General features: G+C 47.0%; 1 protein-coding gene across 1 annotated transcript in view; it reads right to left on the bottom strand.

Annotated features, from left to right (window-relative positions):
* DHX36 (DEAH-box helicase 36) overlaps positions 1 to 21,149 on the bottom strand; it is a 103,283-nt gene that overhangs the window by 50,169 nt on the left and 31,965 nt on the right. The window contains exons 4-11 of the mRNA XM_077290716.1: positions 19,214 to 19,252; positions 16,462 to 16,632; positions 14,783 to 14,862; positions 14,297 to 14,371; positions 12,769 to 12,935; positions 10,059 to 10,140; positions 3,215 to 3,355; positions 521 to 623 (exon numbers count right to left, since the gene is read on the bottom strand). Of these exons, the coding sequence (XP_077146831.1) occupies positions 521 to 623; positions 3,215 to 3,355; positions 10,059 to 10,140; positions 12,769 to 12,935; positions 14,297 to 14,371; positions 14,783 to 14,862; positions 16,462 to 16,632; positions 19,214 to 19,252 (858 nt within the window). The remainder of the gene's footprint in view (positions 1 to 520; positions 624 to 3,214; positions 3,356 to 10,058; positions 10,141 to 12,768; positions 12,936 to 14,296; positions 14,372 to 14,782; positions 14,863 to 16,461; positions 16,633 to 19,213; positions 19,253 to 21,149) is intronic.

Raw genomic sequence — 21,149 nt, 5'->3', positions numbered from 1 at the left:
GCCTCCACAGGGCAAGTGGGAAGAGAAAGGGAAAGTGCCAGAATTGGCGCATCTAATAGACCCTGCTTCCACCAGATTGGCAACTTTTTGTGTACACTGTCCATAGGCAGAAAGCTGCCAATCAGTGATGTAAGAGGGTAATACAGAGCTCAGTATTTAGAGAACTAGGAGATATTCAGTAGATAATAAAGTTTGAAATCAAAGCTGCAGCAACCAGTAAAGTAAGTGAGACATCAGTGGAATCAGGGTCTTTGCCCCTACATTTTGCTGGTCTCAGATAGGGTAGCAAAAACCTGCTGACCGATGCCCTTAATATACAAAAACACTTGCCTACGCATTCTATTTGCATCAATCATATAAAGTCATGCTCTATGTCATACGTTCCTGGCAGTGAAGGGGCAAATATATTTTCAGTGCTGATTGTTTTAAAGATATAAGAAGAAAAAAATCTATAGTGAATGTTGATGAAAATAAGAATATGATTTTCACTTCTATTCTTTTGCATCAAAAAAGATCTTACCTCTCCCTTCAAAACAATATATCTGATGAGCTCCACAATCAGGTCAAGGTTAACCTTTTCCTCATCCATACATTGTACGGCGCGTATCGTGCTTTCAGAATATCTACAGGAAATTAGAAAGTCAATTGTCAACAGCAATGCGCATTTCTATTCATTCTGATAAAAAGTACATTAACTCCTGAAAGAAGCTCTCTGGGGAGATAAAGTATTTTAATGGACATGCCTTCATGATCTATAAAGCCAACATAGTGCTGACTGTAATCCCGAAAGTTCCCGCTACTGAGGTTCTGCTCTCCCCCTCTCTTTTAGGACATTATGTCATACACCAGGGTGCACAGCCTGCTCCTGGCTTCTTTTTGGGGGGTTTTCGATTGTGGGTTGACCCCTTCAGTGTGAAGTCAGTTTCCCCTTCATGACCAAGCCAAATTTTAAAATTCTGACCAGTGTCACTTTATGAGGTAATAATTCTGGAATGCGTCAACTGATCCCACCGATTTTTATGCCCTTAAACCAGAGAGATACAGTACAGACCAAAAGTTTGGACACACCTTCCCATTTACATTTTTTTTTCTGTATTTTCATGACTATGAAAATTGTACATTCACACTGAAGGCATCAAAACTATGAATTAACACATGTGGAATTATATACTTAACAAAAAAGTGTGAAACAACTGAAATTTTGTCTTATATTTTAGGTTCTTCAAAGCAGCCACCTTTTGCTTTTCATGACTGCTTTGCACACTCTCTTGATGAGCTTCAAGAGGTAGTCACCGGAAATGGTCTTCCAACAATCTTGAAGGAGTTCCCAGAGATGCTTAGCACTTGTTGGCCCTTTTGCCTTCACTCTGTGGTCCAGTTCACCCCAAACCATCTCGATTGGGATCAGGTCTGGTGACTGTGGAGGCCAGGTCATCTGGCGTAGCACCCCATCACTCTCCTTCTTGGTCAAATAGCCCTTACACAGCCTGGAGGTGTGTTTGGGGTCATTGTCCTGACATTGTTGGGGGACAGGTGCCGGTGTCCTGAGCAGGCGGGGACACCGGCGCGCTATGGGGGCCAGGTGCCGGTGTCGCCGCTGGCTCAGGCCCCTGGCACTTGCGATATTCACTTGTCCCCGTTCCACCGCCGCGCGCCGCTGTGTCTTCCGCGTCCTCTGGCTGTGACTGTTCAGGCAGAGGGCGCGCACTTAACATGTCATTGCGCCCTCTGACCTGAACATCACACCCAGAGAATGCGGAAGACCGAGCCCGGCAGTGGAACGGGGACAGGTGAATATCGCATGGCTCACCCTACCCCGTCATATGATGTATGATGTGACAGCCGCCACTCCTGCTGCTCCCCCTTCCCCCACCTACCCCCTGGGACAATGACCCGAGAGGGGCACCTTCAGCCTAAAAAAATGGGCTGAAAATATCAGCTTATACTCGAGAATATGCGGTATGTCAGTTTGTAAAAACGCAGCTACCTTGGCACCGTATATACACTCACCGGCCACTTTATTAGGTACACCATGCTAGTAACGGGTTGGACCCCCTTTTGCCTTCAGAACTGCCTCAATTCTTCGTGGCATAGATTCAACAAGGTGCTGGAAGCATTCCTCAGAGATTTTGGTCCATATTGACATGATGGCATCACATAGTTGCCGCAGATTTGTCGGCTGCACATCCCAAAGATGCTCCATACAAGGCAGGATGGATCCATGCTTTCATGTTGTTTACGCCAAATTCTGACCCTACCATCCGAATGTCGCAGCAGAAATCGAGACTCATCAGACCAAGCAACGTTTTTCCAATCTTCTACTGTCCAATTTCGATGAGCTTGTACAAATTGTAGCCTCAGTTTCCTGTTCTTAGCTGAAAGGAGTGGTACCCGGTGTGGTCTTCTGCTGCTGTAGCCCATCTGCCTCAAAGTTCGACGCACTGTGCATTCAGAGATGCTCTTAGGCCTACCTTGGTTGTAACGGGTGGCGATTTGAGTCACTGTTGCCTTTCTATCAGCTCGAACCAGTCTGCCCATTCTCCTCTGACCTCTGGCATCAACAAGGCATTTCCGCCCACAGAACTGCCGCTCACTGGATTTTTTTTCTTTTTCGGACCATTCTCTGTAAACCCTAGAGATGGTTGTGCGTGAAAATCCCAGTAGATCAGCAGTTTCTGAAATACTCAGACCAGCCCTTCTTGCACCAACAACCATGCCACGTTCAAAGGCACTCAAATCACCTTTCTTCCCCATACTGATGCTCGGTTTGAACTGCGGGAGATTGTCTTGACCATGTCTACATGCCTAAATGCACTGAGTTGCCGCCATGTGATTGGCTGATTAGAAATTAAGTGTTAACAGGAAGTTGGACAGGTGTACCTAATAAAGTGGCCAGTGAGTGTATATGGTGCATGTCGTGAAAGGGTTAAATTTTTTATATTATTTTTAAATAAATGGAGTAATTCTCACCATATACCCCTTTCATCACTATGGTTACCAAAACCATAGTAGCCCTCATTGATGATGTGTAATTTTTCTGATTCTGACCAGTGTAAGGGTTAACATTGGTGTGGTGCAGATTATAGGAATGTGTAAGACCAAGAAGAACGGATAGCAAACAGTCAATGACTAGTTCACACAGCTCAGCAGGATCTGGAATATTCTACAGCCTTTGGCTTCAGCAACAGCACTTTAGAAAGAAGCTCTCACTCACTTTCCTTCAAGTCGCCTTAAAAATTCAGGAAGGCGTTCCATGTAGATTTGTTCCTTTTCAGCTTTTTCAGGACGAGTGTTACGTCCCTGCATAAAACGTCTATTTGTTTTTGGCTTCCAATCTTCATCGTTGGGGGAATATCTAATAAAAATAGACAAATTACAAGATGTTTTTCATAAGGACAACAAATATCAGCTATATTTTATATACTTAAAACCAAATAGTGAATATGTTCTTGTTTTTTCATCTGTTGTGCAGCCCGTGTAGTTGTCCAGGAGATGCCGCTCCCTTCCTATATTTAAATGTATACGCATCTTTCAGACATTAAAGGGAACCTGTCATCCCCAAAATCGAGGGTGAGCTAAGCCCACCAGCATCAGGTTCTTATCTACAGCATTCTGGAATGCTGTAGATAAGCCGCCAAAGTATCCTGAAAGATGAGAAATAGGGATTTTTGTGTACTCACCGTAAAATCCTTTTCTCCGAGCCAATCATTGGGGGACACAGGACCATGTCAATAGGCTGACACTAAGTTGACACTAAGTTGAGACAAAAAAGGTTAGCTTCTCCCCTGCAGTATACACCCTCATGCTGGCTTCCGGAGACCCAGTTCAGTGCAAAAGCAGTAGGAGATTAATAACAATATAATACATAACATTAGAGTATAACATGTCAGAAAAAGTCAAGAACCAAAGAAGGTAACGAGCCGTAAGGCTAACAGGGTGGGTGCTGTGTCCCCCAATGAGTGGCTCGGAGAAAAGGATTTTACGGTGAGTACACAAAAATCCCTATTTCTCCTTCGCCACATTGGGGGACACAGGACCATGGGACGTCCCAAAGCAGTCCCTGGGTGGGTAACAATACAACCAAATAACGCTGTGTACCATCCGACTTATAAATGCACAACGGCCGCCTGCAGAATAAGTCTGCCAAGGGCCGCATCCGCGGAAGAATGAGTGTGGATGTTGTAGTGCTTTGTGAAGGTATGCAGGCTAGACCATGTTGCAGCCTTGCAAACCTGCTCTGCTGACGCCTGGTGCCGAATGGCCCAGGAAGCACCAACTGACCGAGTAGAGTGAGCCCTAACCCCCACCGGGATGGGCCTGCCCCTGACCCGATAAGCTTCTTGGATAGCCGATCGGATCCATCTGGCTATCGTAGCTTTAGAAGCGGTTGAACCCTTCCTGTGACCCTCATGGAGGATAAAGAGGGAATTCGATTTACGGAAAGAGGCAGTCCTAGAGACGTACCTCCTGAGAGCCCGTACCACGTCCAAAGTGTGAAGGGCCTTCTCGACCCTATGTTTCAGCTGTGGACAGAAAGAGGGAAGAATAATATCTTCATTGAGGTGAAAAGATGACACCTTAGGGAGAAAAGTGGGAGATGGGCGTAAGACCACTTTGTCCTGGTGGAAGGAAAGGAAGGGTGCCCGGCAGGAAAGAGCGGCCAGCTCCGAGACGCGCCTGATAGACGTTATCGCCACACGGAAGGCCACCTTCCAAGAGAGAATAGATAGTGGGACGTCTTGCAGAGGTTCAAACGGAGGTTCCTGAAGGACGCTCAGGACCAAGTTGAGATCCCAGGTCTCTAGTGGCATTCTGTAGGGGGGAACCACGTGGGAGACCCCTTGAATGAAGGTCTTGACTTGCGAGTTAGTAGCGATCTTACGCTGGAACAATACCGATAGCGCTGAAATCTGGCCCTTGAGGGAAGTGAGGGCTAGGCCGGAATCCAAGCCGGACTGGAGAAATTCCAGAATGAAGGGAATGGAGAAAATGAGAGGGGGACGACCGCGGAGTCTGCACCAAGAGAAGAAGGCTTTCCAGGTGCGGTGGTAGATGCGAGCGGAAGACGTCTTGCGAGCTCTGATCATGGTGGAAATGACCTGCTGGGAGAAACCAGCTTGAGTTAGGATCCAGGTTTCAACAGCCACGCCGTTAAACGTAGGGCCCCTGAGCTCTGATGGTAAATCGGTCCTTGACGCAGTAGATCTGGCCGGTCTGGTAACCGCCAGGGAACGTCGGATACGAGATGCACCAGTTCCGCATACCATGCGCGACGCGGCCAATCCGGGGCGATAAGGATCACCAGAATCCCCTCTATCTTGATTTTTCGGATCACCTTCGGTAACAGAGGAAGTGGAGGGAACACGTGCGGGAATCGGAACCGGTGCCATGGGAATATCAGAGCATCCACCCCAACGGCCTGGGGATCCCGAGAGCGCGCTATGAAGTTGGGGACTTTGGCGTTGAGCCTGGATGCCATCAGATCCACGTCCGGAGTCCCCCAGCGAAGGCAGATTTGATGAAAAACCTCTGGATGAAGCTCCCACTCTCCCGAGGCGAGACCCTGACGGCTGAGAATGTGAACCGCGGACATGGTGGAGTGGTTGTCCTCGGCCCAACAGAGGAGGTGTGTGACCTCCTGCATCACTGCCCTGCTGCGAGTGCCCCCTTGATGGTTTATGTATGCCACAGCTGTGACGTTGTCCGACTGTATTCGGACTGGGGGACCCGCTAGCAGAGGGTGAAAACGTCTCAGGGCAAATCTGATAGCACGGATCTCCAGAATGTTTATGGGAAGTTTCGACTCCCGCATCGACCAAAGCCCCTGGGCAGCGTGGTGGAGAAACACCGCACCCCAGCCGAGGAGACTGGCGTCGGTGGTCACCACCAGCCAATGGATCGGAAGAAAAGACCTCCCCTGGTGGAGAGTTGACTCCAAAGTCCACCACGTGAGCGCCTGCCTGGTCCGCGAGGACAGAGGGCATGGGCGGTCGAGGGTAAAGGGACTCCTGTCCCAGTTGTCCAGAAGAGCCTGTTGTAAAGGACAGAGATGCAGTTGGGCGAAGGGAATCGCCTCCATTGAGGCCACCATCATCCCCAGGATCTTCATGGCAAACCGAATGGAGTGCGGGCGAGGGCGAGACAGCGTCCTGGCCCCCTGTTGGAGCGCTTGGGCCTTGGAAGAAAGATCAGTCCCTTGGACGTGTCTAGGATCATGCCTAGGAAAGAGATCCTTCGAGCTGGAACAGGGGAGGATTTGTCCAGGTTGATCAACCAGCCAAGGCGCGAAAGGGAATCCAACGTAATACGGACACTTGCTTCGCAGGCTTGAAAAGATGGACCTTTGACCAGAAGGTAGTCTAGGTATGCCAACACGACCACTCCTCAGGAGTGCAGGATGGCCATGACCGCCGCCATGACCTTCGTGAATACCCTGGGTGCTGTGGCAAGACCGAAGGGCAAGGCCGTGAATTGAAAATGGTCTTCTCGGATGGCGAAGCGGAGGAATCTTTGGTGTGGCGGAAAGATTGGGATGTGAAGATAAGCATCTTTGATGTCTATTGATGCTAGGAACTCGTCTTGCTCCAATGAGGAAATGACCGACCGAAGAGACTCCATCCGGAAGTGTCATACTTTTACGTGCTTGTTTAGGAGCTTCAAGTCCAAGATGGGGCGCACGGACCCGTCCTTCTTTGGTACGAGGAAGAGGTTTGAATAGAAACCTTTGAATCTCTCGTGTTCCGGAACTGGAGCGATGACCCCGTTTTGGCAGAGGGAATCGATGGCGCAATGGAGAGCGCGTGACTGAGCTCTTGAACTCGGGAGACGAGAGGGAAAAAAGCGAGCTGGAGGAGAGACGGAAAATTCTATTTTGTAACCAGACGACACCAGGTCTCTGACCCATTCGTCGGGGGATGACGGAAAGCCAGGCATGACGAAAAAGAAGCAGGCGTCCGCCTGCCTTGGTGGTGTCGACTGGAATACTCCCCGAGTCATTGTGAAGGGAATCTGGCAGGTCTAGAACCTCTGGTTCTGGGATGTCTAGGTCTTCCTCTCCATGACGGATTTGGTTTGTAAGAAGGCCGAGAGTCTCTGTCTGTGCGTGTAGATCGTTCTGATCTAGACGATGCAGTGGAGTTGGACCAGAAAGGGCCACTCCGAAAGGGGCGAAAACGAAAATACTGTTGGCGCTGAAAAGCAGCTTTTGGTCTATGTTGAGGGAGGAACTTGCTTTTTCACCCTGTAGCATCGGAAATAAGTTGGTCCAACTTTTCACCAAATAGGCGTCCGCCCTGAAAGGGGAGAGAAATCAGAGACTTTTTCGAGGAGGAATCTGCCCGCCACTCTCTAAGCCAGATAGCTCTCCTGATGGTGACGGCGTTTGAAGCCGCTGTTGCCGCACAGTCTGCTGCGTCTAAAGATGCGTACATCACATAGTCTGCTGCCATAGCAATTTGTTTGGCGAGGTCCGCCGCTTCAGTCGGAAGAGCGTGGTCCTGAAAGGAATGTGCCAGAGTATCTGCCCAGGAAACCATAGCTTTGACGACCCAGGCCGCAGCGAAGGAAGGAGATAGGGAGGAACCTGAGGCTTCATACAGTGATCGCGCCAGGGAATCCAACTGGCGCTCTGTGGGACTCTTAAATGACGCCCCGTCCGGTAATGATAACAGCGTTTTGGTAGCCAAACGCGACACCGGAGGATCCACCAGCGGTGGCTCTGTCCAATCCTTTACCAGCTCTGAGGAAAAGGGATATTTAGATTCCAGAGCCTTTTTGCCCGTAAAGCGTTTATCCGGTCGCTCCCTGTGCCTCTTAACTATCTCTAGAAAATCCGGATGGGAGGCGAACACCCTATGGGATCGCTTGTTTCTAGTGAAGGAAACTGCGTGATCCGGAGCTGAATTAGGGTCCTCATTAACCTTTAGCGCATGATTGACAGCCTCAATGAGGGAGTCAACAGTCGAACGGAACTCCGGAGAATCCGGGTCCATGGACGCCTCAGACTCATACAGTCGTGATCGCTTCTAGCCCCTGGAGAGGGTGAGCGAGAAGTGGAGCTATTGGAGGCTGAATGGCGCGGTGAATGATCGGGAGAGGTAGTGCGGATCCGTTTTGTGGATGTCCAAACCTCCTGTGGGTGAGAGTGGCCCCTGCTGGCCGACGATTCCCCTGTAATAGAGGGGTCTCTTAACCCAGGTAAACGAACGCCCCGCTCCCCAGAGGGGTCATGAAGGGATTCAATTGCCTTAGCTAGCGAGGCCATGGACTGGGACAGGGACGTGGCCCACTCAGGGGGGCTAGGAGCACTGGGGTCGGAGCACTGGGGTCGGTAGCGGCGGAGGGCTCCTGGGCACATTGGGCATCACAGGATGGGCAGAACGGGGAACTCTGAGGCCTGGGAAGAGGAGCCTGGCAGGTGGTACAAGCAGAGAAAAAGGTGGTATGAACCTTATTGACCCTTTTACCCCTTGACTGGGACATGTTGTACCCCAATGTGATGCACAGAGCTGCTATGAGGAAGCTGAGGAAGCAGAGGGGTATCGCTGCAGGGAAGCAGATAGAGCCGTCTCCTTACCCTGTCCTGTGCCCCGCAATGGAGTGGAGAAGGAAGATCCTCCGTGGGAGTGAGTGGGAAGGCCGGCCGGCGCTGCGTGCTGCAGGAAGATGGCTGCCGAGACCCTGGAGAGAAGTCTCGCAGGGAGCGAGAAGCGCCAGAAGCGTGGGCGGGGCCGTAGAAGTGATGCGTGGAGTGGGCGGAGCCTACCGGAGCGCGGCCTAGCAAGGGGCCGAAGCCGGGGACTAAATTTGTGGCCTCGGCCGGTGCGCACCCGCGGACCGCGGGAAGAGAATCGCGGCGCTCCATAAGGATTCTGCCGCTAAGGAGCCCCCCAGAAAAGGTGCCCGCCAAATAAAAAACCCGACCCCTATGGCCATATGCAGTGGCAGGGGCGCACGCTGTCTGCACTTACCCCATAAATGCCAGGGATATATGGGACGGTGCAGGGTTAGGGGAGCCTCCATCCACCATCCCCATGAAAGGGGGGTGGAGAGGAACCGTCCGCTTCCTTCCATCATCCGCTCTTTTTCAGTGGTGATGCAGTGGGGGCTGCACGGACGCCACAGTGGAAGAGTGCCTCTGTACAGCCGAGTGTGAAACCTGGTAGGCAGGGCAGGTGTCCGGCAATAAAGGCCTGGCTGCAGAAGAGGATACTGGAGGTAACACCAGTGCTCGTCTGTTACTGGGGGGAGATCGGTGCCCGTGAAAGGGTCCAGTCGCCCAAAAAGGTCAGCTCAGGCAGTGGCTTCCCACGTCGCAGGAGAGGATACGGAGAGGTGAAACTCCTGTGCTCGCCTGTTGTTGGTTCGGGGGAGATCGGAACATGAAAGAATCCGCCGCCCCCTTCGTCCGGGATAGAAAGGTTAAATCCAGTGTGCCTCCTACGGACACTAAGCTTGAACTGGGTCTCCGGAAGCCAGCATGAGGGTGTAACCTTTTTTGTCTCAACTTAGTGTCAGCCTCCTAGTGACATGGTCCTGTGTCCCCCAATGTGGCGAAGGAGAAAAAGAGGTTATCTACAGCATTCTAGAATGCCCCCGATGCCGGTGGGCTTAGCTCACCATCAATTTTGGGGGTGACAGGTTCCCTTTAATACATTTGAGCACTATGGCGCCAGAAGTGTGCATCAGTCCCCGATGTGCAGCAGTACGAGGTCATTACACTGCCACCAGTGCCAGGGTCGCACAGGCAGAGATGTCAGGTACCAGTAAGTGATCCACAGAGGAGCTGAAGATGAAAGGTGCTTTAATTTTAGAGGAGGGTGCAGGGTAGGGAAGGGTTGGGTTTACTGCTAGGGCACATAAAAAGGCAATGAAGGAAATTCTGGGGTACATTATAGGGCAATTGGCAGATTGTGAAAGGGTGCATAGCATAGCAAGGGGCAGAGGGGACGATATGCAGAGAGGCATTGTGGGGGAGATATGGAAAGGAGCAGTTTGGGGTGAAATCATGGAGAGAAGTAATATGTGTGTTTATGTCAGTTAGAGTGGACATCACTTACTTCACCATTTCGAATACATCTTCCAAGAGATATTCTTTTACAGGGAATGTTAATCCAGGGATGTGCAGCATAGGACAGTTGTCTGTATGGAGAAGAATCAATTAATATTTTTTACAGCCAACAATGATTTTTTTTCCAATGAAAATATCAGATGACATGAATCACAACAAATATGTGATGCCAACAAAATCAACCGTGAATCTGAAAAGTTCTTTTAAAGGAACAGGACATCAGGAAGTACTGTAACGAGGTATTAAGAGCCTCAATGTCCTCTTTAGGGTACGTTCACACAGGACTTTTTTGCTGCTTTTTTTTTGCTGCTTTTTTTTATGCTAATTAGGTGCGTTTTTTTGGTGCGTTTTTGGTGCGTTTTTTGGGTACGTTCACACAGGACTTTTTTGCTGCAGATTTTTGCTGCAGATTTTTGCTGCTTTTTTTTTATGCCAATTTTCAGCTGCTAGGACACCTCATAATGGCTCTTTACACCTTACTACCAGGAACTCCCTCACAATAGATCACAATCAGGACACCTCACAATGGCTCTTCACACCTCACAATGGCTCACAATGGCTCTTCACACCTCACTACCAGGAACTCCCTCACAATAGATCACAATCAGGACACCTCACAATGGCTCTTCACACCTCACAATGGCTCACAATGGCTCTTCACACCTCACTACCAGGAACTCCCTCACAATAGATCACAAACAGGACACCTCACAATGGCTCTTCACACCTCACAATGGCTCACAATGGCTCTTCACACCTCACTAACCACACCCCTAAGCTCTTGGCTGTGAGATCCCTTCCTGCTGGCCATGATTTTCTGCACAAAAAAAGCAGCAAATAATGCTACATGCGTTTTTTCAGCGTTTTTGCAGCGTTTTTTTCATCACCCATTCAAGTCAATGGGTGAAAAAACGCTGCAAAAACGCTGCAAAAACGCTGAAAGAAGTGACATGCCCTATGTCCAAAAAAAGCAGCAAAGCAGAAAAAACTGATCAAACAAAAAACCAACGTGTGTGCATGAGATTTCTGAAATCTCATAGGCTTTACTGGTACTGTAAAAAGCAGCTGAAAATTAGCATAAAAAAAAGCAGCAAAAAAAAGCAGCAAAAAAGTCCTGTGTGAACGTACCCTTAAAAGGGTAATCCGGGGAGACAAAAGAAAATTTGTACTGTTCCTGCAATCATACACTATAATACAGATAAGATGGTCAGTGCAGTTTTATGATATTTATAACCCTTGTGTCACAACACAGCTGTCGGGTGACCCAGGACCATGGGCTCCTTCCCTGTCCATAACACTGGGGAGCGTCCTAGCTCGCCCAACTCCCTGAGATACTTCTGAAGGTGAGGACGCCGGAGCCTCCACCCTTGCCTTATTGCCTAAGTTAGCCCTCCGTCTGTTCCCTTCCCCCACCCAGGGAAGAGGGGCGCTACTGTGCACCATAGTACACCAACCCAACAAACGAGGCAACACAAACAAGGGTTAACGGAAAACTCCAGGCATACAAAATATTCACTCATATATAACACAGTAATGCACCGGGGCATGGAGGTAGGGGAATAAACCAAAATAGAGAAGGTCAGGGAATTAATACACATGCAAACCAAGCAACAGTCACAGATAACTCCTCCAACTCTCCTTCTCTTATGTACTCCTCTCCCTCCATTATCCATGCAGCAAATGCGAGCTTTGACAAGGATTTGTAACAGAGCCCAGATTATAAAGGTGAAAGGACTGGCTAACTGAGCTCAGCTGTGAGCACAGGGATTTTCAATATGGCCGATTAACCCCTGTTTTGCTAGAAAGAATAAACATACTTAAAATGAAGGAGAAGTGCTTCTTCTCAGCGCCGGATTAGAAGCATTCGGACGCTGTGGTCTTCTGGCTCCACACAGTCACGGTAACCCCGTGACACCTTGTAATTCCATGTGACAGAATCTGCTCCTCACTGCTCCCCACTGTCTGGGTCATCACATTATACACCAGTGATCAGCTCCCCTCTGCAAGGAACAGCCAGTTTCCTTATAATAGTAGGCGGCAAGGCCTGCTCCAGGCTGTTCCTAGCTGCCTGCCCCCGATATCAGTCTCTCTTCAGTCTGATAATAAGGGCTGTGGTGGGGGCGTTACCTGCTCCAGGCTCTTCCTTGCTGCCCGCCCCCGATATGTCTTTATTCAGTCTTCTAAGGGACGTGGCCTGCTCCAGGCTGTTCCGAGCTGCCCGCCCCGATATCTGTCTCTCTTCAGTCTGATAATAAGGGCTGTGGTGGGGGCGTGGCCTGCTCCAAGCTGTTCGTAGCTGCCCGCCCCGATATCTGTCTTTATTCAGTCTGATCAGGGGCGAGGTCTGCTCCAGGATGTTCCTAGCTGCCATTCCAATAATAGATGTCTTTAGTCTGGTAAGGGGTGTGCATGCATACCCAATGTCATATTGTGCATCCATACCCAATGCTATATTGTGCACCCATGGCACACTGGTTCGGTTTTCATTATTTTACACTAGTTTTCATCAGCACATACACTGAAAGGATTTATGAAAATGTGATAGAATAAACCATATGCCTTACACTGCAGAATTATAATGGACAATGTAAAAGACGTGTGAATCAGTGTCAGTCCTTTCTACAAGGAAAGTATAGATCAACTGTACATACTATATATTAAAAACAGTGACAGTACCGTAATGCAAATGGTTAACTGACCAAAATACCGAGAAAACTTTTCTGCATTCAACGTGGCGCTCATCAGTATGACCTTCAGATCTGGACGACATCTCAGAAGATCTTTTACAATTGCCATCAGCATATCAGATTGCAAGTTCCTCTCATGGACTTCATCTAATATAATATGGCTGACGTTGCTCAATAGCCTGAAATAAATAAAAATGTCTGTATGGTGCTTAAAGGATCTACTATCACCTTCTAGAAAACCCATTAGGCATCAGCAGAGAAAAAGAATAAAACCTATTACTTTTTGATATACATATCCAGGAAAAAAAAACATATCTGTAAGGCTAGGTTCGCTTTAGCGTTTCTGTGCGCAGCGTATCATCTGCATGCGCAAATAAATGCCAAAACGCATGCAAAAGCATGCTTACGCCTAAGCATCATTGCACATGATGCAAACAAACACACTGCGTGTGCATGCGTTTTGCCATGCATTTGCGTTTTTTATGCGCATGGTGGAGGCGGTGAGATAATTTTCTGGACACGCGCAGTCTAAAGTATGAATGCGTATCGAACGCATGTCCTTGCGTACCAATGCGTTCCCATAGACAGTAATGTGCTTTTTTGACACAATCTTCCGCATGTGGACGATTGCGCAATATTTGACGCCTCAAAAAATGCAACATGTCCCTGCGTACACAATGTTAAAGATATGTACGCATGACGCATGCGGCTGAATGCGGATCATACGCTGCGCACAGAAACGCTAATGTGAACCCGGCCTAATTTAGCTCTTGACGACAGCAGTAGGCTGGAATCTATATGCAGGATGTGTACAATCCATAAAATGTATGAAGCTAGTGTTTGCTCATGTGCACTTACACACAGGGACGGAATGCTGATCGGAAACACGCTAGCCCAAACTTTACTTACACTCTAGCAGACTAACTCTTTAGAAGCAGTAATGTCCCCCTCCAGGAAGATTTACAAGCTGGTATGTCCCCTTCCTTTAACTGGGCTGCATAGAACACAGCGACTATTAAAAACTTCATAGAGCTGAGGGAAGGAATGGACTATTATTGTATTCTTTAGGACAGGTGCTGAATACCAGGCTGCCAAGATGAGAGAAAAATATGTGTTCTTGAAATAAGGAAATAAATAACATAAAATAAATTATTTGTATTTATCTATTTTACTCACTTACATAGTGCCATTAATTCCAGAGCACTTACAGACATGATCATTGCTGTCCCCATTGGGGCTCACAATTCCCTATCAGTATGTCTTGAAGTGTGGGAGGAAACCCGAGTACAGAGGAAACCCACGCAAATAAGGGGAGAACATACAAACTCCTTGCAGATGTTGTCCTTGGTGGGATTTTAACCCAGGACCCCGGCGCTGCAAAGCAACAGTGTTTACTTCTGAGCCACTAACCTGCCTGTTATCTAATGAAAACTCATCTAACTTGCTAATAACATATTTGTGAAAAGTCTATTAATTAAATCTACTGTCAAACTGAATGGAGAGCATTGTTCAGATGTCATACACGTTGAAGTGCACTTACTGATCGGACTGAAGCCACTGGAGGACTATGCCGGTTGTACAGTACAAAATAGAGCCTTGTGTCCGTGGTAACTGACTTTAAAAAATAAGAAAAAAGGTAGAAAAAAGAAACAAGAATTATAAAATATCTGCAAAAAGGTTGACTGATAACATAACTATACTCTACTGGTCAATGTTCGTGGGGGCAACACTGACCAATCCACGACAATGAAGCTTGTCAACTTTTACTCTTTATTTCGTCTCCTAATCACCGAATACGGAAACAATCTGAACTGTTGCACAACTGACTATATACTACACAATTATAAGACGCTGCCAAAACATCTGCATCTAAAGTGCATCATTTGGGCGACATGGACGCAGCGGACATCTACATATTAAAAATCTTGAACATTTTTAGCAAATAAATTACTTCTATAATTCAGAAATACAGAGTCTCAAATACTGTGCATCTCCAGAGGACTGAGAGCTGCTTTACATCACGTACCTTTCCAGACGTATTTGGTAGCCAGTGCTGTGTCCCATGCCACAAGGTTCAGCCCGCTCTGCAGCCACGCGTTCAGCTACCTAAAAAAAAAAAAAAAAAAAACAAGACCACAGACTATCCTCTCTGAAGCCTAATGGAACACAGTCAGTATAAGTTATGAGTACAAGACACACCATCGACACACACACACACACACACACACACACACACACACACACACACACACACACTTGATTCTGGGGGTTATCAGGACTGGAAATATGTAGATTAAGAGTAGAAATAAAATGGAAATGGCTCCAGAAAAAAAACACAAAAAAATACAAAAAGTTGTGCATTTATCAAGCTATTTCAGTTCCTCCTGGAACCTTTTTCAAGCCTTCCAGAAGAAATGCACAACTTTTTCTATCATTTTGAACTTTGGAGCCATTTTCATATTATATTTGCTTGTGGACCTTACTGAAGCCCTTGGCTGTGCACCCTCTGATATCATAGTGCTGCTTCAGATTTTTCTATTTAGGGATAATGAGTAGATATCTTCCTGGGCCTATATAAAAAGGGTGGTCGGATACTAACATGACTTGTGGGGGTTGGGGCTGGTCTCCGCATTTCGGTAATCTCCTTACTATGCGCACTGACAGTGCACTCCTTTGCCAGCTCGACACATCTTATCAGAGCTGGCGAGGGAGCGCATAGCCACTGTGCATATTACACAGTGACAAGATTCTATAGAGCATATGTTGGAATTGACAACGAGACATGCTCAGCAGAGATGGGACTAGCCCAGGCTCTGAAATGGACATCACTGGTGACGCTTCGAATCAGTGTGGAATGATAAGCCATATATTGTTCACAGAATTCTGACATTAAAATACAATGGATTGTTGTCCACCAATGACACAAAAAAAATAAAATACTGAGGAAAATATGAAGTGTTTATACTACGAAACATCTCATTCACCCAAGAATGTCGAGGAAAGGTATATTGGATAACTGTAAGCTATATAACTCTCTCTTTTACACCTCGCCTTATATGTGTATATTCATTCTTTCCGCTTAGGCCCCAGGGGAGAGTGTAACTCATCTATAGATCCTAGACGACTCCCTATGAATTCATCTCCGACATCGGTCAGGATACTTGTCGGGTTTGTGCTCTACTATTATTAGGTGTAAACAATCTGCATTAGTTTGGTGGGCAGTGATAAAGCGTGTAGACAGGCTGCGGTTTAGTGCTCGGCTCCCAATGTTGTGCTATGCTTATTCATTCTGCTATCAGTGGATAGAAGGCGAACACACTGAGGCTACAGCTGATTTCTACTAAAGAAACAATGGAAATGTTGCAATTTAGAAATTGACTAATGGGAAAATCCTCGCCAGTAGTCCTCCGCACCATTCTCCATTCTATGGTTTTTATCCTACTCGGACCTGACTTGTCTCCTCCTTGCAGGATCCATTAGCTGCCGCTTTCCTATTTTTTCATTCATTCATCCAGCTCTGTGCTTTCAGCAGAAATCCAGGGGAGCTGGCAGGTCCATGCCAGTGATGTGCGTGCTGAGCATCCCTCACATTGCCCTGATTCACATGGGTGATTGAGACACACATGCAACAGTCTTTTCTTTTCCTACACGGTAAGCGAAGCCGCAGAGTATGTAACAGCAGTGCTCTCCGCTAGGACAGCTTACCGATATGGCGCTGATTCTTCTGGGCTGCGTGCACACGATGTGACAAGCGGAGCCCTTTCCTTTGTTAATGTAATCATCCAGAATGAACTGCGTCACTTGTGTAGTCTTCCCGCAGCCAGTCTCTCCACTAATCACCGTCACTTGATTGCCAGATATCATTTTAATAATTTCCTGAGATTTAAGTACGAAAACAATAAATACAAGGCCTTAATGTGCATTACAGGTCTATGTTATATGGACAATTATGAAGCTCTGAGGAACAAAGGTTTTCACAAGACTATTACTCTAAGCGATGTGAGCCACGGAAGTAAAACATGCTAAAAGTCATCAATATTAAAGCCACTTTAATCCACAGAATGTCATCGCTGTGATGACGGCCTGGCCTGCTTCTACAACCCCTGGCAAAAAATATGGAAACACCGGCCTTGGAGGATGTTTGTCACAGACACGGCACAAAAACTAAAGTCATATGAAATGGCAACTTTCTGGCTTTAAGAAACACTAAAAGAAATCAAGAACAAAAAATGTGGTAGTCAGTAATGGTTACTTTTTTAACCAAGCATAGGGGGAAATTGTGGAATCACTCAATTCTGAGGCAAAAATTATGGAATCACCCCTGTAAATTTTAATTTCCAAAACTAACACCTGCATCAAATTAGATCTGAATCGCCAGATCTATCAATAAAAAAAGGACTAACCTGATCGCTAAAAGATAAAGCGATAAAAAAATTAGAAAAGCCAGAATTACGTTTTTTCGGTTGCCGCGACATTGCATTAAAATGAAATAACGGGCGATCAAAAGAACGTATCTGCGCCAAAATGCTACTATTGAAAACGCCAGTTCAGCCGCAAAAAATAAGCCCTCACCTGACCCCAGATCATGAAAAGTGGAGACGCTACGGGTATCAGAAAATGGCGCAATTTTTTATTTTTTTTTGCAAAGTTTGGAATTTGTTTTTTCACCACTTCGATAAAAGAGAACCTAGACATGTTTGGTGCCTATGAACTCGTACTGACCTGGAGAATCATAATGACAGGTGAGTTTTAGCATTTAGTGAACCTAGTAAAAAAGCCAATCAAAAAACAAGTGTTGGATTGCACTTTTTTTGCAATTTCACCGCACTTGGAGTTTTTTTTCCCATTTTCTAGTACATGTCATGCTAAAACCAATTATGTCGTTCAAAAGTACAATTTGTTTCACAAAAAATAAGCTCTCACATGGCCATATTGACGGAAAAACAAAAAAGTTATGGCTCTGGGAAGAAGGGGAGCGAAAAACGAACACGGGAAAACGGAAGGTCATGAAGGGGTTAACTACTATGATTTGTATAAAATAAGATTCATAGTTGCATTTTTTAAAGGGCTATTCCTATCTTCACATATTAAAACAAGCACTTTTGCAAATTACTGTTATTAATATTTGCAGCCCTCCTTGAGATGGTAACACTTGTTTACAGACCGTTGCCTAGGAGACTGACCACTGCTACCATCTAGCTTGCAAGCTCTACCTAAAGCTGGCCAAGATAGGGAAGTAACAGTAACATAGTTGGCAGTTAGTAAGGCCGAAAAAAGACATTTGTCCATCCAGTTCAGCCTACCGTATATTCCGTCAGAATAAATCCCCAGATCTACGTCCTTCTACAGAACCTAATAACTGTAAAGGTACCGTCACACTGAGAGACTTAACAACGATAACGATAGCGATCCGTGACGTTGCAGCGTCCTGGATAGCGATATCGTTGTGTTTGACACGCAGCAGCGATCTGGATCCCGCTGTGATATCGCTGGTCGTTGCTGAAAGTCCAGAACTTTATTTGGTCGTCAGATCGGCGTGTATCGTCGTGTTTGACAGCAAAAGCAACGATGCCAGCAATGTTTTACAATGGTAACCAGGGTAAATATCGGGTTACTAAGCGCAGGGCCGCTAATCTCTAGGCATTGTAGTTCCCTCATCCCCTTTATTAATTTTGTTGCAGTGTTCTCCAGTGATCCCTCAAGCTTCAATTCAGTGCTTACAAGCTCGAGAAAAAAAGAGCTTGTAAGCACTAGGAATATTTAGCCACCGCTGCTTGACAGTACAGGTGGAAAGTCACTTGGGCAACAAGCTGTATACAAAAAAAAGTATTAATACCATAAGAACAACTTAAAACTAAGTAAATAGCAAAATCCGACAATAGCCATCTATGATGAGGGTAACCCTTTAAACTTCTGAATATATCGTTATAGGAGTCATGTCCACAACTCCACTGCATAAACATAAATGTCAAACGTAGCATGCTGCCTGGGGGGCTTAGGGTCTTACTGCATACTGTCTTATGGCTGCAACATTTTAGTAGTCGCTAAACTCCCATTAGTGTTGACTGATAGGAACGAGCACAAACATTTATTTAACAAAAAAAATAAAAATAAATAATAACATTACAGTAGTTGGCTAAGTCACAACTTTATGACTTCTGGGGGTCTGACCCCTTGAACCACCTCGTCCCTAAAAATAAAGTGGTAACAGCAGGTCCTCCATCATTTTTAGAAAATTATAAACAATTACATAGAGCAAACTGGGAATTGAAATCGGAGCTGGAAATGGTTTGTATACTTTGAAGATGAGAATGTTACGCAGGGATCTACTACCCATTTATTCTTAAGCCAGCATCAAGACTGTAGGATCAGGTCCTGATTTGACACTCACTCGAATACTCAACATTACCAAGGAATCAGATTTTACCTAGAGCAACGATCCATACTGTGTCCTTACCTGTTTCATATTATTCGATGGTAACTTTTCACGAAACCTCTGGTGGAAAAAAAACAAATTACATATATTGAGAACAGGCATAATGATAGGAAACACACTGCCAAGACTGTCACGTTATCATGGAGTGAACTTCTGACTGCTGATCTGCAGTACCAGAGAGCGGTGCACCACTTCATCACACTGCTTATATCTGGCCTCAGCTGATCTGCAGTACCAGAGAGCAGTGCACCGCTTCATCTCACTGCTTATATCTGGCCTCGGCTGATCTGCAGTACCAGAGAGCGGTGCACCGCTTCATCTCACTGCTTATATCTGTCCTCAGCTGATCTGCAGTACCAGAGAGCAGTGCACCGCTTCATCTCACTGCTTATATCTGGCCTCAGCTGATCTGCAGTACCAGAGAGCGGTGCACCGCTTCATCCCACTGCTTATATCTGGCCTCAGCTGATCTGCAGTGCCAGAGAGCGGTGTACCAATTCATCCCACTGCTTATATCTGGCCTCAGCTGATCTGCAGTACCAGAGAGCGGTGCACGGCTTCATCACACTGCTTATATCTGACCTCAGCTGATCTGCAGTACCAGAGAGCAGTGCACCGCTTCATCACACTGCTTATATCTGGCCTCAGCTGATCTGCAGTACCAGAGAGCAGTGCACCGCTTCATCTCACTGCTTATATCTGGCCTCAGCTGATCTGCAGTACCAGAGAGCGGTGCACCGCTTCATCTCACTGCTTATATCTGTCCTCAGCTGATCTGCAGTACCAGAGAGCAGTGCACCGCTTCATCCCACTGCTTATATCTGGCCTCAGCTGATCTGCAGTACCAGAGAGCAGTGCACCGCTTCATCTCACTGCTTATATCTGGCCTCAGCTGATCTGCAGTACCAGAGGGGGGTGCACCACTTCATCACACTGCTTATATCTGGCCTCAGCTGATCTGCAGTACCAGAGAGCAGTGCACCGCTTCATCTCACTGCTTATATCTGGCCTCGGCTGATCTGCAGTACCAGAGAGCAGTGCACCGCTTCATCTCACTGCTTATATCTGGCCTCAGCTGATCTGCAGTACCAGAGAGCAGTGCACCGCTTCATCCCACTGCTTATATCTGGCCTCAGCTGATCTGCAGTACCAGAGAGCAGTGCACCGCTTCATCTCACTGCTTATATCTGGCCTCAGCTGATCTGCAGTACCAGAGAGCAGTGCACCGCTTCATCTCACTGCTTATATCTGGCCTCAGCTGATCTGCAGTACCAGAGAGCGGTGCACCGCTTCATCTCACTGCTTATATCTGTCCTCAGCTGATCTGCAGTACCAGAGAGCAGTGCACCGCTTCATCCCACTGCTTATATCTGGCCTCAGCTGATCTGCAGTACCAGAGAGCAGTGCACCGCTTCATCTCACTGCTTATATCTGGCCTCAGCTGATCTGCAGTACCAGAGAGCGGTGCACCGCTTCATCTCACTGCTTATATCTGTCCTCAGCTGATCTGCAGTACCAGAGAGCAGTGCACCGCTTCATCCCACTGCTTATATCTGGCCTCAGCTGATCTGCAGTACCAGAGAGCGGTGTACCAATTCATCCCACTGCTTATATCTGGCCTCAGCTGATCTGCAGTACCAGAGAGCAGTGCACGGCTTCATCACACTGCTTATATCTGACCTCAGCTGATCTGCAGTACCAGAGATAAGAGCACCGCTTCATCCCACTGCTTATATCTGGCCTCAGCTGATCTGCAGTACCAGAGAGCGGTGTACGGCTTCATCCCACTGCTTATATCTGGCCTCAGCTGATCTGCAGTACCAGAGAGCGGTGTACGGCTTCATCCCACTGCTTATATCTGGCCTCAGCTGATCTGCAGTACCAGAGAGCAGTGCACCGCTTCATCCCACTGCTTATATCTGGCCTCAGCTGATCTGCAGTACCAGAGAGCGGTATA

Source organism: Ranitomeya variabilis, chromosome 2 (genome assembly GCF_051348905.1).
Source record: "Ranitomeya variabilis isolate aRanVar5 chromosome 2, aRanVar5.hap1, whole genome shotgun sequence".
In the NCBI taxonomy this organism is placed as follows: domain Eukaryota; kingdom Metazoa; phylum Chordata; class Amphibia; order Anura; family Dendrobatidae; genus Ranitomeya; species Ranitomeya variabilis.
This window is presented reverse-complemented; position numbering and strand designations above follow the sequence as displayed.